The sequence below is a fragment of the Brienomyrus brachyistius genome, chromosome 7 (assembly GCF_023856365.1).
Source record: "Brienomyrus brachyistius isolate T26 chromosome 7, BBRACH_0.4, whole genome shotgun sequence".
Lineage (NCBI taxonomy): Eukaryota > Metazoa > Chordata > Actinopteri > Osteoglossiformes > Mormyridae > Brienomyrus > Brienomyrus brachyistius.
In genome coordinates this window covers 6,625,762-6,643,035 of record NC_064539.1, presented here as the reverse complement: position 1 = coordinate 6,643,035, position 17,274 = coordinate 6,625,762, and the positions used below count along the sequence as shown (strand labels likewise).

General features: G+C 46.5%; 1 protein-coding gene across 2 annotated transcripts in view; it reads left to right on the top strand.

The window, feature by feature from the left end:
• Nucleotides 1-17,274, top strand: part of LOC125746479 (pappalysin-1-like) — a 90,809-nt gene that overhangs the window by 49,095 nt on the left and 24,440 nt on the right. For both annotated transcript variants that reach the window (XM_049020492.1, XM_049020491.1), the window contains exons 11-14: nucleotides 11,591-11,698; nucleotides 12,033-12,168; nucleotides 12,754-12,967; nucleotides 15,270-15,438. In XM_049020492.1, coding sequence (XP_048876449.1) covers nucleotides 11,591-11,698; nucleotides 12,033-12,168; nucleotides 12,754-12,967; nucleotides 15,270-15,438 — 627 coding nt within the window. The remainder of the gene's footprint in view (nucleotides 1-11,590; nucleotides 11,699-12,032; nucleotides 12,169-12,753; nucleotides 12,968-15,269; nucleotides 15,439-17,274) is intronic.

Here is a 17,274-nt window from a genome sequence, read left to right as displayed (position 1 = left end):
AAAAAAGGAAAAATGTATATCATTGCCATAAATCCTGATGGTATTGCACCACACTGGCAAACAGAGGAACGCCATTGGGCATCTGTCCTCCATAGATATTACCTTAAATCTGATTGGCTGATTAAAATAGTAAGACGTAGAGACAGAAAGTCAACAGGAGGACAGCAGACTGCATTTATGCACAGCTGGCTTAATGATGTGCTGCCTGTTTTTTTATCCTAATGTGGCAAGGAACTTAACTTTAAATGATAATCGCACACAAAAGCAGGCTTTTACAGTGTAACCGATTCCGTGCTGCTTTTCATCTCTGTCCCAGGAATTACAGTTTATTACCAAACACATTTTCAGGCTCTGGTATTTTTAATGTTCATTAAGGAAAGGAAGCCATCATTTTGTAAATGTCCCTTTGCCAAATCAGACACTGCAATCATAAATAACACCCACAAAGGTTGCCGTATGCACTTTGTAACGAAAGCAGACTTCTGATTTAAAAATGTACTATTCCTCTGATCCTACCCCTCTTCCGGTTGAGTTATGTCATGCTGTTTAATTGGTAGCAGGGCCTCCAACTGGAGTTTGACCCTGAGTGAATCTTCAGTTCGGAAGGCATCGGTAGGACAAGGGTTCCATGGGCCGCCTTTGGCCTCCTTGTGCTGGTCGTGCGACCAAAGTAAATATTTTGTTACGGGAGTTCACTTCCTGGGGTAAAGGTCACAGTTAGTTCTGGTGGAGGCGATCCACATTTAGCCCACCTCAGAAAGTGGGGATGTTCCCAGATAAAGGTGGATAAATGGGGGTCATACAGAAAGGTACTTTTAATCAATAGGTTGGGGGTTTAAGTACTAGGGGGCAGTAGTTGTGTTTTTTTTTTTCATTGTGGAGGTTAACCCGAATTACCTCAGTAAAATATTCAACTTTATAAACGGGTCAGATGTAAAAATCGATGCTATACATCACATTGAATAAATGCATTTTCCCGGCTAAATGAGCCTTATTTCTGTTGTGTGGGGCACATTTAGTGTAGTGCCTTCAGAATTCTCTAAATGTGTATTTTTTTTAAATTGGGTTATTTGTATGGGGGAGGTGTGGGGCTCAGCAGGCTAGGATGTTGTGCCTGTGATCAGAAGGTCACCAGTTCAAATCTCAGCAACATGATTTCCCTGTTGGGCTCGTGTACGATGCTCTTAAGCCCCTTCTCAGTGTCTCTAGGGACCGGCTGGCCATGTTTTTGCAACTGTATGTCTCTGTGGATAAAAGCATTTGCAATGTAAATACAAGCATTTGCATTTAAAAATAAGTTTATGTATTATCCTGCCATTTTCGATATCCACATGTGTCACTAAAGGCCATCGTGATGTCAAGTTTATCTAAGGAAGCCGTAAAGATGAAGTAAGGTCGATGGGAGGCACGTGACCCGCCCCCATCTCCCTGAAATGGGGGAGCAGCCGAGAAACAGCGTGTTGGCATGTCAGGAACTCGCTGGGAGGCTGTATCTCAAGCTGAAGGTGTTGTGCCTTGTGCCTTGCCTTTTTTTGTTAAATATGAGATGTCTAAATAAACAAAGAGACAAACAACGGAAAAGCCAAAAGTGTTTCCTTAAAACTTTTGCCATCCTCCATCAAGAGTTTCAAGAACCTTCGCACAACATCCGAATTAAAGAAATGCATTTTCATTTTTTTTTCTTTTGCCAAAGTTCTTTCCTTTTTAAACGGCAAACCCATGCGCTACAACGATCTGTTTATTCTCTGCTGAAAGTGGCCTGATTGGAAACAGCAGTGGCGTGCCCGTGGATGTCCGTGCCTGCAGCCCCTGACTTCAAGTGTATCCCCACTAGTTATTTCCTAATTGTTTGTGGCTTTAAGTAAACACAGACACACATAAACACACACAAGCACGGCTTAATCTAATTAAAACTCCTTGTGAAAGTAATTCACAGCTTAAGATGGCATTTTGTTTTCCTTCTTAAGGCTTGTTTGACTCAGCCAACTAACCTTCTTAGATAGGTAGTAAGGTTTACTGGTAAAAGACTGTTATTTATTTATTTATTTTTATCCCTTTGTCCTGTCCGGCAGCTTTAGCAAGCAGAATCATGGTCTGAATGCACTGCTGTGCCAAACATGTTTGCTTTACCGTTTTTTATTTTTAGTTTTACCTTAAATGGTGAATTTTCCAAATTCCATTTATTTGTTGCTTAAGCGGACTTGGAATCTGGACATTCCGTCCGTGGTGTTCCCTACCTTGTGTCTTGCACGTCTTGGGATAAGCTCTAGGCTTGTCGCATTGGATATATTGCCAGATCGTGAATTGGGTAAGTCAGTTCCGGAAACAGGATTGAGTCTTTTGAAGCATGTAGTGTGAGGTGGCGTCTCTCCAGCTAAACTCTGGGAGGTTTGCTGGTCCCCAGGGAGAACCTGTATGATGATGCAGAGAACATGCTACTCTCTCGGCTCACACAGAGCTGGGGCCGGAAAGGCACATAAAACCGAAGCAATAACATGACCTGCTAAACAGCTGAGCCGCTGGGTTGCCCATCTTCCACCTTCGGATATTTTAGCCGCTGTGCTTTCAGGTTCTGGAGTCACCAAGGCCACATAGGAACACATCAAGGGTCCAGCTGTTCCATGAATTAGATGTGAAAATGGCTTAAGAATGGGCGTGCATTTCTAGGCCATGTGCGCTAAAACCTCCCGAAATCTTTCCGAAACTCCTCGTGTGTGTGACAGACTGTTCCCCTTCTCCACCCACTGTACATCACTGTCTTGAGCGTGCTGTTTCTACTCAAGCGATAGCAGATGTATCCGGCCGTTCTTCACGGCTCACTCGAATCCATTTCCCCGATTTGACAGATCCATAAGATCCACCCAGTAGTACCATGGTACCACGTAGAGACTTGAGCCTTTAAACTCAGCTAAATTGGTCTCCGCTTGTCGTCTTGCGTCGATAGATTGACAGCTGTTTCTTGCTCGCAGTTGTTGCCGGTTAAAAGCTGCATTTCGGAATCCTGCTCTGCTAATCGTTGATTGATGCAAACTCTTCATATACGTACAGAGATACGTTCCTGTGAGCCTGGATCTAGGTCTCCTGTTCAGCCTCCTTAACACATTTAAGGATAACATCTGGTGGGTTTACAATAAGTGCGTTCAGAGTGATGTACCGCAACCGCAAATTAATTCAGCCGTATGCTTCCGCACCAGATGTGAAGTGAACATGTTCAGAAAAATAATTGCACCCTTTTTCAAAAATAATTTTCTGAATCCTGCTCTACAGCATGGGAAGAATTCTTGTGGGTCATCGTGATGCATGAACTTTTTTTCCAGATAAAGCTTGACTGGTTGCTATGTTAATAGTGTAATTCAAAACAAAAATACAAAACTAGGGACATTGATAGGTGTTTAGTTCAATGGTAATACAAGGATTATCTTACTTAAGAATGAAAATTCTGCGTAAATATGATCAGATGTGAAATGTTTAAGAAACGCCATCAGACCCAGACTTGCATTTCAGGTTGCCTTGTATCTCAGAGAGCTGTTGCTTCTCTTGTGATGAATCTAAGCTTCATAGCCTCTTTCCAGACAAGTAGAAGCATAAAAAAATGGAAGCGAAGCATTATGGGTCTTAAAACTTCAGGGGCTGCATGAAGCGTGAAGCACAAATATGCAGTTATTGTTGTACAGCTTCTTGAGTAGCTATTTTATCCAAACCCTACTGGTTTTAAATCTTTCCATACACGTTTCCTGGAAAGTCTTGCTGTGAGGATGCATTTAGAGACGCGTACCAGTAACAAAGTCCATATCGGTAAGTCCATTATGGTGTTGACTTGAAACAGAATCAACTTGGGGAGATCCTGCATGTATGGGGGGGGGTCGATGAGATACCAGCCATCTTCGCAGGGGTGCATCAGGTGACCAGGTTACCTGGGGTGATCTGTTCCACCTCTCCCTCCCTCTCAGAAGTTTATATTGGGCTGTCCTGTTATTCTTTGTCCCAGTAAACTGGACTCCAGGGCTGACGTCATTCCCATAACACCGCATGCCCCTCCGATCGCGTGCTCGTCCCCGGAGCATCAGTCCCGAGTTTGCTTCTTTTTTTAGTTGTCCCACTTTCTTGATATTTGTATGAATGTTTGTATTGTGTTCTCAAGCAGCTCCACCCCTGACCCAGTCTCCATCACTCCCTAAATCGGGCTCCAAATATACTGGCATGACGTAATCCTGCTCATCATCCCATCCTGAGACTCTCTCCCAAACACACGTTCTGTCGATGCCCTGTTTTCCTCTCCGTGTTGTGTTGCATGTTCATCCCCTTATCTCAGTCTTCCTCAGTCTGGTTGGGGTGTAGCTAATCCATCAAGATGTTCCTGGCATTTAAATGAGTCTCTCGACCCTTGGTCTGATTGACATCAGGGGAATATTGTCATCTGGTTGAAATCAGGTGTTTGTTTTTGGCTTTGACATGTGACTCTGTTCTGTTCCTATGTTTTCATAGATCGATCATATCCCTGGGAAGCCTAAACACCCAGATAGAAAACATTCTCTGACATTCTGGGCATTCTGGGAAAATACTGCATATAGGGTGACAGGAGTGTCCATTGATAGTAACGTTGAAGATTAAGTCAATAGAACAGTGATTCTGTAGAGCTGATAGTAATACATATCGCATCACTCAGTATCTCTGGACTATCTGAATCGTCATGTCATTGAAATCAGTTATCGGTGAATGAGCCTATGGTTGTTTATGGATGAGTAAAGTTAGTTTTTTTCAGTTCATGCCTCAGTCATCTGTTCATGAAGGTAGAAAATGAACTGGTCGTCATGACTGCTTTAAAATTAAGCCAAACCTGGAAACCCCCAGGTTACGAACCAGGTCCATTCCCTAAGTCTGTCTGTGTAGGTACGTCAGAAAAATAATAATACATCCATCCATTTTCCAAACCGCTTATCCTACTGGGTCGCGGGGGGTCCGGAGCCTATCCCGGAAGCAATGGGCACGAGGCAGGGAACAACCCAGGATGGGGGGCCAGCCCATCGCAGGGCACACTCACACACCATTCACTCACACATGCACTCCTATGGGCAATTTAGCAAGTCCAATTAGCCTCTGCATGTCTTTGGACTGGGGGGGGGAAACCGGAGTACTCCGCACACATGTGACCCACATGGGCACTTGAACCTGGGACCCAGAGGTGCGAGGCAGCAGTGCTAACCACTGCACCACCATGCCGCCCCGTGATAATACAGTGTATGGTAATGTAATACTATGTATGGTACTGTTATGTACCCGAAACCGCTGAAGCCGCTCAATGTTTTCATGAGTATCACACAGTAGTGCATGCCTTCATTATCGCTGAACATTATATTTACCCCAAATTTTTTATATAATATGCTTTATGGCCGTCCATTCATAAGTATGAGTTGTCTGTCGGTCGTAGATTCTTAACTCGCGGACTGGAGTTGTACAATTACTTTTGAGACTGGCACATACACTTGTATCTGTTCCTTTGCTCGCAGATAGATAGTCACAGTCATAGAATGTAACTGCATGGCGGTAAATCAGCAGGCCTGGAGGATATGTCCAAAGAGAAGCCATCTAATGCGGGCATCTTTGAGAAGCACGACTTCAGGAGAGCAGGCGTGTTAGATGCGCTGGAATCTATAGGAACTGTCGCTGAAGAAAAGCCCCAGTTCCTCAAAAACGCTTTTCACAGTCACTTGGTGTTACCTCATGCCTTGGATATGCAGAAAATGGTCTTTCACTCTGTCCTTTTTTGATCCAGCCACTGAGATCTGGGGAGTGTTGCTTAGATAATATATTTATCCAAAACAACATACAGTTTTGACTAGAACAGTTCAGATTAAGTATCATGCTGAAGGATATTTAAAATAAGCCTCCTCTTGGCCCACGAACTAGCAACCTTGGGCCCACAAGTATATGTATTTAACCCCAGGTCTATCTTCTGCCAGGGTTCAACAAGAACCAGTACAGACTTGTTGTCCAAAAGATGCAATCTGGACCTTAGATCTGTGTTTAGTGCAGATCTAGAATCCTATGGAAAGTCTTTAAGGTCAAACACAGACCAAACTTTCATATAGCTTACTATGCAAAAATGTGATGGACTGCTCCCCCATCCAGGGGACACTCTGCCTTATGCTTCCTGGGCTGGGCTCCAGATTACTAATAAAGGATTGATGGATGGATCGATAGTCCTCGTACTGTTTACCCAAGGCTCTTATCTTAGACCTGAGCTCTCCTGTGGCATCAAAGACCAAACTGTCTCTGAAGGAACCCAGTCAGCATGATCAAAGCGTACCATCAGCCTTCTAGAGGATGAGATAGATGGAGGGATTTCGTAACAGCACACAGGTCTTGTTTTGGGGGAACCAAACTATTCACGCTATCCCTGTGCATACTGGCCAGCGCATGTTGCAGCCCATCTTCCTGAAATCGATCAATTCCGGCCCAGCCAAGGGTGATGTCCCAACTGTCGGTGCATCACCTTGCATGAGTGCGCCGGCACACGGGGGCGGGTTTTATTGTATCTGGGGTACCACAGGGCGGCCCCTCCCCATCTCCTCACTGCCAATTCCAACACAGTGCAGCCATTGTTTTGAGTGAACCCGCTTACATCAGTGTGGAATCGCTGCTTCATTGAAATGCCTCGTACTTTCGGTCTGCAAAAGTGCTCGTGTAGCATCGAGGAGCATTCCCGGGACCCTGCCTGTGTGTGTGTTTGTATTTTTTTAATTGTCTTATTTTCTGCAGGCTGCAGTCCTTTCAGAGCTTGATAGAAAATATGGGCCATCAACAAGGTGTTTATGTCACCTCCTCACCAAGACAAACCAATCTTTTGTACCTTCACTTCTGAAGGCCATATATGTCTGCATATGCAAATGTTTCTGGAAGATTTAACTGCTAAAATGGAATGTTTTGGCCCAAATAGGTGCTCACAGTATGCATGGCGCCCGTTCCCCCAATCCAAGGTCAAAATTAATTCCATCTTTGTGATTCTGATCAGTGAGCGATCTTTTAATCTTTATATATCCGTCTATTAAATAGGAACCTCTCTCTGCTAACGAGTACATTGAGTAATACTTATTTTTGGGTTGGTTGCATTCAACAGGCCAGGGATAATGATTTCACCAGTGAATTGGCGAGGGCAAATTTACAGGGGAGAAAAAAACAACAACAGTCTGCGAGGGAGAAGGGGGTCTGTTTAAACTGCAGCCAGGCCCCGTCTCATGGGTGTGTGTTGCCCCGGCAACCTCTGATGCAACAAACTACCTCAGAGATATGGAACATTAATTATGTGGTTACGGCCGGTCGGGAAGCGTTGTTCTCCTCGCACCCGGCTAGTAATTACTAGCATATGATGCACACAGGAGATGTGGGGTAGTGTGAAACGCTTGTATCGACGCTCAGACCGGTACAGAGCCCTCTGTTATCCAGGTCCTGAGATGTGCTGAAAGCTTTAACCTCCGGAAACGTAACGATCGCTGGAGTGATGCGGGTCGGAGCTTGGGAATTGAAAGGGACCATGCAACGGCACTTTCCTGCATGCATTCTTTGACGGAGTTGGTCCGTACTGATCTTCGGTGGTTTCGGACACCAGGGAAGCAACATAGATGTGGACGGGAGGGATGTTGCCAGCCAAAAGAAAAATGGCAAACTCACGGACCACACGTCTAGAGCAGCTTAATGTATAATTCACGCCCTTCTTCCTTCCATGCCCAAATGACATGCATAGGTGAGAACAAGCCCTTTGATTATCTTCTGTTGCATTAAACAAAATGACCGGGAACTTGGGTGAGGATATGGAAAGTGGAAATGGCAATGACCTGCCTCTTGCGATACCAAGGCTTCAGGTGAAAGTCGCGATAACGATGAGATAACGTATCTCGGGCCTTGATATAAACAGGTGGTTGATGTTTAACTGGAATTAAGCTCGACCAGACGTGAAGTGTCTCATGAAATGCAGCTCGTATTGCGTCTACAGACCAATGTCAGGAGCCTCTTTCGAATCGTGATGCTCCTCGTCAGTTTTACCGCAAGTCGGTTGTGGCCCCGCCCACGGAAAAATCCACACGTCTGCAAGTGTTTCTCACTGCAGAACCCTAAGCTGACTTGTGGTGTCCCTGAGTGACACCAAACTGAGGGTTTTGCCTGCAGGTGATGGAATCTGGCATCTTCTCCCTGTGCTGGGGGGAGGGCTGGGGGGTGGTTGAGTTTGTGTACCGTCTAGCTGCAGACATGGATGGCTAATGGCTCCCCTTTCCTGAAGACCTTTAGGCTTCCTTCAGGTCCTCCATGAGAAGGTTCCACCACTGGGCTTTTGAAGTGTCTGCAGGAGAGGAGAGGAGATCTGGCGTGGTGTGCATGTGTTTGCGGTTGTTTGTTTTCTGCGGAGACTGCTTGCTCTCAGAGCTCCAGCCGAAAATGCTGTGGCGAGGGCAGATTACACAATCAGGGCAATTGTTATTGTTATTATAATTGTTTTTTATTTTTTTTTTGGATCTGGAAATAATATCATTGACGGGAATACGAATGGTCACGTTGGCCCGCTGCTGTTGTTTCGACGTTACTCCTCCCTGCTGCCACCCTTCCCTCAAAACGGGTTTTTGTTTTGCCCTTGCGTCAGGAGCTCCAAATGGGTCCTTCTCACGGACCTGCAAAGCTACCAAGGGGAAGCGAGGGGTAAGGAGGGAATGTGGTTTAACCCCCTGCAGTCCCCCCACCCCCGACCCGCCTCTGGTGAAGTGGTCCTACAGCATCCCGCTAAGATAACTCTTATCTTAAGTGCCACTTTACAAACAAAACAAGTGCCTTTAGCTGTCCGCTCTACAGCACTCGCCACCTTTAGCGGTCTGCTGCCAGATGGTTCGAATTACACGCCGACAGTAAAACGCAGGCAGGGGCCGCGGCTCTATGGGGGCGGGACGCCCGCTTCAGGTTGTCTGCTTGCCGGTCCCTTATGAAAGCGCTGTGTTGTGCAGGTTCCGTGGCGTGAGAGTGTCAAGGAGCCCACGGGCGGGTGGGGGGTGTTGACGGCTAGGGGGGGGCGTGCCGTGCCATGCCCGTCTGAGAAAACAGTTCTGTTTTTACACCCCTGCTGAGGGCTAAGTGAAAAATCACCCTGGTCGATCTCTGATAGGAAGCCTGCAATCATTTACGCTTGAATTTTCAACTTGCTGCCAAGGCAAAAGAGAAGGAAAGAAAAAAGAAAATAGCTAAAATGAGACGTGAACAGGCATCTGATCTGTGGATATGGGAGCCTGTATCTCTGCTGATTTAACATTAAAAGTCCTTTTAATTAGTACTTCATTCCTAGTTAATTAGGATTTTATTTACACTCAAATCAGAACGCATGGCCACTTTTTTTTTTTGGTAGCCCGATCGTGACACCGCAGAATTCCGATTTCCATCCATTCATTAGAATACGACATACAGTAGGTGCTTCAAATGAACGTCATTGTCATCCCATCCATATGCAAGTTTGGGATATAATGCTACGGAAGAAAGTTCCTCCAGGAACAGGGTGAAATGTACATGGAAGACGGCCACTGCTGGAGGCTTAACGTAAATAAATACACTTAGTTTAAATATAAATAAATTAAATTTAAAAATAATAAACAAAAGTAAACAGAAGCGGATTGTCATAGGCACGTAGCAACATATCTAGGTATGTATATAGATGGGCGTTAGGTTTTGGTTCATCATGGGATTAAAATATATAAATAATATGAGCAGCAAGGTTACGGTGGACAGGGGATCAGTCACAAGTTTTCACATTCCGCACAATGTTCATGCAGACCCTCTGAAGTAAATTAAGACATAACTTAGGCTCACTAAAGGAAGTCGTGTAAACAGTGGTACGACAGCTGCTGGAGACAGCATTCAGCAGACCGCTGTGTGCTTTCGCCTGGTGATAATGTGAACCAGTGTATCGCCCAGTTTCCTATGCAGACAGACCAAGCAACTCTGTGTCCGTGATTACATGGAAAACAAAATAATTGTCCTGAAGTTTTGCTTTGTTTCTTTTGAGATTTACCGGCCTTTGTGAGCTTGGCCTGTGGTTTTCCAGGATTTATTTTACATTGGTTTGTTTTGTTGGTTTACTTTCCCGCCCGCGGTGCTCACGTTAAAGTCGGCCGTGTCCTTCTGCCGTGACCTGCTTTGATGTGGAGGTTCCTCTGTCTAGTAGGGAGATGTTTGCTCCCAGTGCACGTCTGGTGTGTAGATGCAAGTCATCATCTTGACTTGACAGATCTTGGTCATGATCTACTGAGGTTGAGACTGTTGGTGATCTTCTAATCAAAACTTTCTGGCGAGTCGTGTGTTGGACTGAGAACTTTGGAAATGTTGAAGTCTGCTTTTTAAATTTCTTTTCTTCGCTCTTTTGAGTTATTAGCGTGTCCTGGACAGTATAGAACTCCCGCCAAAGAATGGAGAAAAGACCTTGACAGTAATATGGGTGTCGTCTTCAGCATTTAGAGTTTTTCCACTTAATCAGAGTTTTAAGTGGGTGGTGGTGGTGAGGGGGGGTTAGTCCTTATGTTTCGTTTCCACACAGCCCTGACGCTCGTCAGCAGATGTGGAGGGGAGATACCAGAAGGGTCACAGAGCAGGTTTTCCAAGCTTCTCCCTTGCTAGATACGGTAGGTCCCAGGTGTCCAATTTCGTCCTGGTCTGGGGAAAACGCGTGACGCCGGGTCGTCCCACCGTGCCTCGTGACCTCCTTAGGGCGTCCGGCATGCCGTGCCCCGTATGAACCCCACCGCAAGGTGAAAGCAGGAAAACATGTGGAACAAGCCAGGAAAGCTGAGAGAGATAGGGAGAAAAAGAGCGAGAGAGCGAGAGAGAGAGAGAGAGAGCAGAGGCTGAGGCTGTTTTCTCTAATGAGTTTACATCTGGTGGCTTTTGTTGAGAGGGGGATAGGGAGAAAAAAGGAAAGAAAAAATATGGCATAAAACATAAGATTGTGAGTCTGGTTTCGCTGAGGATCAAAGCCTTCCAGACTGTGACTTCCAGACTGCTTTCAGTGCGTTAACGTGCTTTGCGTGTTACTGTTTTCAGTCATATGCTCTGTGTTAGTCCAGCCTCTCCTTACAGCTTCTCGGTAGTTAGATAAAAAAAAGAATTTATTGTCTGAACTGTCTGTACTAAAATAACAGTAAAAAAGGAAGAAAAAAAAACATAAAATATGCCATGAGGGCAAAAGGTAGCGATTCCGTAACGTCTGTAAGTATTAAAGAAGGAATTACGGGCTGAGCTGTTTGTATGGGCCGTAAAGACTGAACGGTGAAAGCTCCGAGCATTTGTTGTTATCACTGAAGGGACCAATGCTCCTGTTTTGAGTGAGGAGGGTCATGTGACCTTGCTGCCATGTCGCAGACTGAAACAGAGGTTTCCCCAGTTCCTGGGAGACATCACTGCCCATGAAGGGAAGGAGTTTTTGCATCTTCCAGATGCCCACCAACCAATAAAAGGGGGATAATACTAAAAAAAGCAATTCAAACAAGCCCGGTCTTCGTACCTGTTTTGTGAATGCAGCTTGATCCCTTATATATTCCATACTTCTCCTGCAATTCGTCCCCAGACCTGCCAATCCAAAGTGTTCGACCTATCAGATGGAGTGTCTCAGTACGCCTGGTTCCCCTGTCGGGAGTCACCTCAGCCGAGCTGGCAACCACAGTACTGGCTCAAGGTAAGCTCAGGGATCTCCATCTGACACATGTGCCCAGGGTTGCCATGTGTGGAGGGGCATTGGCTAATGCAGTGGGTGGAGAATAAGAATAAGTGGCCCGAAAGTTGAAGGGATTAGATCCAGGAGTAGGGACTGCTGATGTAACATCAAGGAAGGTGCTCAACCAGCTTAAGGTAATGATCAACTGTGTCATTAGTGAGGCACTGTGGGAGAGCAAACTCTATGCGAGACACCACTTGACAAGACAGTGTATGTCAAGTGATGCTCACTTTGAACATAGTTTGGCAAGGATGGATGGATGGATGGATAATCTGATGCCTCTCCTCCATCCCAGGCATACTTCTCCCATCCCATGGTGGCCGCAGCGGTCATCATCCACCTGTCCGCCGACGGGACCAGCTACAGCGACCAGACGCAGCGCAACGTCACCGTTCAGCTGGTGGACACCAACAACCAGTTCCATAACTTAGGTGCCTTTTTCTTGCCTCTGTCCACCAGTCAGCTGCTTTTGAGTAGGAAGGACTTCGTGTTTCCTGCACAGCTGCCAACACTCCCAGTTTTCCACACCTCCTCTCATTCTACTCCGATTTACCATTACTCCCAAAAAAACTCCTGATTTTCCACATCCATGTTCCTCATTCTGCAGATTTTATCATTGGTTACCCCCCCCCCCCCCCCAGCACAATCCCCCTGTTTTTCACAACTTAATGTCAGTAGGTATAGTTTATTGACAGCCTCAAGCTGTTACTCTGGGATGTTTTTAATCACAGTGTAACAGTGAGGTCCATAATTTGGCAACAGTAAGGAGAAAATCCAACAGGAGGGTGGGGGGGGGGGGGGGGGTCGGGACTACTGCGGGAGACACCGTTGTTTGTGTGTGTTTACTCACCCTGGCAAGTACATGAGATGGCGTGTTTTTCTTTTCGCAGCTTATCAGTTTGCACTTTCCCATGACCGTGCGCGAGAGCGTGTCTGCTGACGTGACACACACGTGTCTGGCCCCAAGTTTGTATGCGGGTGAATGTGACGGGGTGTTCCATCGATGCTTCTCGCAGGAGACTGGCGCCTGAGCTGCCGGAACAACCCCCTGGTGATCCCGGTGGTCCACGACCTGAGCGTGCCCTTCTATCGCACTCAGGCCATCCTGGTGCTCTTCAGTTGGCCTTTAGTGGCCATCTCTGGTGTGGGTCTGCGCTCCTTCCAATATTTTGACCCCATAACCATCAGCGGCTGCCAGAGCAACGAGATCTACAACCCCATGGGTCAGAGGTGAGCGGCAAATCCCCCCCCCCCCACTCGAAACACAGGCCACACACACACCCATGTGTAAATACACTTACTGGACAGTCTGGATGTGTTGCGGGAGTTAATTTCATTGTGGTAGCAAATGTCTTGAGGAAATTTGCGCCGTGTGCTTGTGAGCAGAAATCCAGTGATTTATGACATTCTGGGTGATCTGATATCTGATATGGTCCAAGAATTTGGGAAAGTGACGGCCGTCCCACGGATTTTCCATCTCCTTTCGGACAGAGGGGTCAGGTGGAGGCAGGAATGATTCAGCTGTTTAGACAAAACGGGGAAAAACAAGCTCACTTGTATCTGAGCTGAGTTATTGCCCCATGCTGAGGGCCCAGGAAATCATAATAGTCCTTATCGTAGGAAAAGTGATTAAAATGCAGATCATAACTGAGGTGCCTGGGATTGCAAGCGTGTTTTGGAGCGAGGCGGGGCCCGCCGATTTGGCCGAGCACTCCGATGACCACTGGGTCACTCTCAAGGCGGCCGGTGCCAGAATCGATTCCAGAGGAATGCCGCTGTTTCACAACAAGTCGTGCCTCCGCTCTGCAAGTGTGCAGTTCGCACGTCCTGTTCTCCCTATGATTTTGTGTTGGCCTGGTGGTGGGCTGGCACCCCCCTCCAGCATGGACCCCTACCTCATTCCCCATGCTGCCTGGGACAGGCTCCAAACCGACCAAGACCATGACCACGATAAACGTTCGGAAGATGGACGGATGGATGGATGGATCCTTGTAGTATTTTTTTTTTTTTCGAAAATTCTTGTTTATCGTTCAGATTTAGTCAAAGTTAAATAAAGATTAACACAGTTTCCTTTCAAATAATGAATACAGAGATATTTGTTTTTCAAATCGGACATTTGCATAATAAGAAAATTATTTCCTGTCTAATACTATTTAGTTTTGCATAAATTGTGGTTTTTAAAATTTGGGAAAATACTTAGTTTACCACGTCTTGCAACTTAATCCTGTTTAGATGACATGGTACAGTTACCCCCAGGGCTGTCTCTGCTTTTCACGGTTAAGTGTTTCGCTTGGCTGCACTGAAAGCAAATCGAAATGAAACAAACACATGGAATCGCTGATGGGGGTGATGATGCAGGTGCAGCAGGTTTGTGGTGCAGGTGTCTGTCGTCTCCGGGGTGAGTCGCGGGGCTCGTGAGCGGTGAGAGGCCGGCTGCTTTCTGTGAGTGCTGAGAAATCCGGCGTATGCGTGATGCCGTCGCTGCCGGCGTGGGAATGAGCCGAGATACTCAGGCTGCGGCCTGCTCTCCCGGGAACCTGTCAGGGTGGCTGAAAACGGAAAACAGAACGCCAGTGATTAAGGTGTGGGCCACACCGGTACAAGTACCTGCCGTCTCTTTCCTGTCCAGACACACGCCGTGCTGCTTGCATCCGTCTGAACGGCTAGCTGTAGATAATCGATTTCAGATGTTTCTTCAACTCCATATGTCTTGGGAGAGAGAGAGGGCCTATCAGAAAGTGTACATTTGACCGGGAAACAGTCTGTGTTTCTCTTTCTGGGGTGGGGAGTGACGACAGTTGAACGAGAATCACGCAAAATAGTGGCACGGAGTTACCGCTTGGTGAAAACAGGCTCAAAGTTATATGGTGAATGAGAGAGACGTGGCAGATTTGAGGCTGACTTGAATTTGGCTGCCTCTCATTGTCTGGGAAGGTCACCTAGGACACACAGAAGTTCAAACTGGTGTGAATCTTATTTGTAATTCAGTCAAGTGCGATTTTGTTTTTCACTTGTTTTGATAATATTTGTTTACAAGGAACTAGACAAAACCATCGATCTTTTATCTAAGGGTAAAGAGCATGATTATATTTGTTTGTTATTGCAGCAATTGGTGAGTTATCTTCTTATTGTTCCATCCCTGTTAATGTCTATAGTCCATTTGGTATTCAGTTAATTTAAAATTTAGAAATATACCTTTGGTCTTTTGTTTTCCACTAATACAATGACAATGCCCCCCCCCCACTCCCCCCATTGGGGTCTTTATGAAAGAGTGGAGCTGCATCCATTTAATGTCCCTTTCATGCTTCTAGAAGATTCTTCATAATGGAAATTAAAGCTGTCAAAGTGTTAAATATAAGGAGTGTAAAGATGGTGTCAGAGTCTGTATAAAACTGCTCTCAAATCTTTCCTCCAGTATGTGGTGCTGGATTTGCTGCAGACATTTGAATATTCGATTGAGATTCATTCTCATTTTCCATGGTACCTGACGGTCCTCTGGCCCTCGTTACCCCCCCCACCCTTCCCCCCGCAGCTGCGTGCATTACTCCTGCGAGGCTCTCGATTGTATCGAGCTGCTGGTGCGAAACGCCGCTGTGCAGTGCGCCGGTCTGAAGAACTTCAACGGCGCCCGCTGCACCGTTTCCTGCGACCGCGGCTACGTGCTCCAGATCCACCGGGACGATGACATCATCAAAACCCAGGTATGGCCGCCGTGGCAAGGCGTGGCTAACTGGACTCCCTCGCTCGCCAGGGTCAGCCACGCTCACACAACGCACTGACAGATGCACAGCCCTGTCATCCATTATCCTTCACCCCCCCCCCATCCCCCCACAAACAGGCCAGAACGACAACCCGTTCCCAAAGGGAAAGCCACATTGAATGTTTCTTACATCCAAAGGGCATGGTGACTGACCCACAAAGCAGTAAAGGAATTAGCACATGAGCCTGACGTGCTGGTAAATGCTTTCATCATGGGCTCTGGAACCCACTGGGGCTACTGGTTTAGATGAACGCAGTAAGTCACTCCCTAAAAAAACAAGCAAAAAATAGGCTCGGAATGATATGGAAAGGAATTGTTGTCATGTCCGTTCTGTACTTTCACACATTCTAAGCATCAATTGAATAAAATCACCAGCCACCCATTTGGAGTAACAGTCACTGCTGTTATCGGTAAACATCTGTAAAAGTGTTTTTTCCCCCCTCTCTAACGGGAAGTAGTGAATGATAGAGAGAGTTACTGTTGCTCAGGAATCTGTTTTTCTTTTTATCTTTGCGGATGTACGACACGGATTCGCTTCTGGTAATTCAGATTCCCTGAACCATTATTTTTTCTTTTTTTCTTTTTTTTTTTTGTCCGAGTTGCAGTACAAAGCGCTACGCTATCTCGTTACATTATAAGGTTACCTTCTCGTCTCCCCAGTGGTGGAGCAGGCAGGACGATTGTATCTTCGGAGATGGCCGGTCCGGCTCGCCTCCCCCCCCCGCGCTAGTTTTTCAGCCTGAGTGCGCGGGAGGCCTGGTGGGCGAGCAGGCATGTGAAAGGCGTGTTGCTGTTCCTCCGTATCCCAGGAGATGATGTCAGCAGGTCAGCTCCACAGAGTTCATCGTTTCGGGGGCGGAATTTTGGTCTTTGGCCCCGTGGCCCCTAGCAATGACAGAGACACCTTTCAGCAGGCAGGCCCTGGGTGTCATACTATCCCCGACAGATTCCTGTGTGAAAAATCGATATATTATGAACAATAACCCATCTCTATGCAGAGATACTGTGTTGGTGATAATGTGTCATGCCCCCAACTCTCATCCCCCCCCCACCCTCGCATCTGTTTGCGGGGATCAAATTTAGTGAAGATGTTTGGACCGGTGACATTTGAGCATTTGAAGAAAATGTAGGGGGAGGTGAATTATAGGAGATAGGAAAATGGCTATAGAGATTGGCGGAGGAACAGCTAGACTGGAGCAGTCAGAGGGAGACATCAGTCTCTGAGCGGCTCTGCAGCTCACTAACCCGCAGTAACCTGCCGCTCTCAGTATCTAATAAAGAAGGAGATACAGCCGGTGTCCGAGATTCCGCATAATAATAGATTGGAGGAAGGATTGTTTAGCATCGAGTGAGATTCTGTGACAGCTTTTCGATGGGAAACATTTGGCTTTCAGGTTGAAATTCATAACCACCCCCCCTCCCCATTTTTAAATTCTCTGTGTGTCTTTATTTTGGCCATCATTCAGACACATGTTCAGCCCCCTCAGCTAGAAAGACATTGCAGCATATTGTAATTCCGGGTTTTCCTGCCGGGGCCGCGATTGGAATCCCAACCATTCGTTGTCCCGGCTGAGCCTTTAGCGTTGTGCTTAAAGAATGCCGAAGAGAGTTTGATTAGTTTGCGAAATACCTCGCCCACTGAGTGAAACAAGGAGATCTCTCTTCTGGACAGCACAGTAAAACTCCAGAGTACATGTGGTGAAGCTAAAAATGGAGTGTAATGGAGTTCATCAGCCAGTGGCAGCTAGGGACTAGAGATCAAACCCTGTCGATTTGG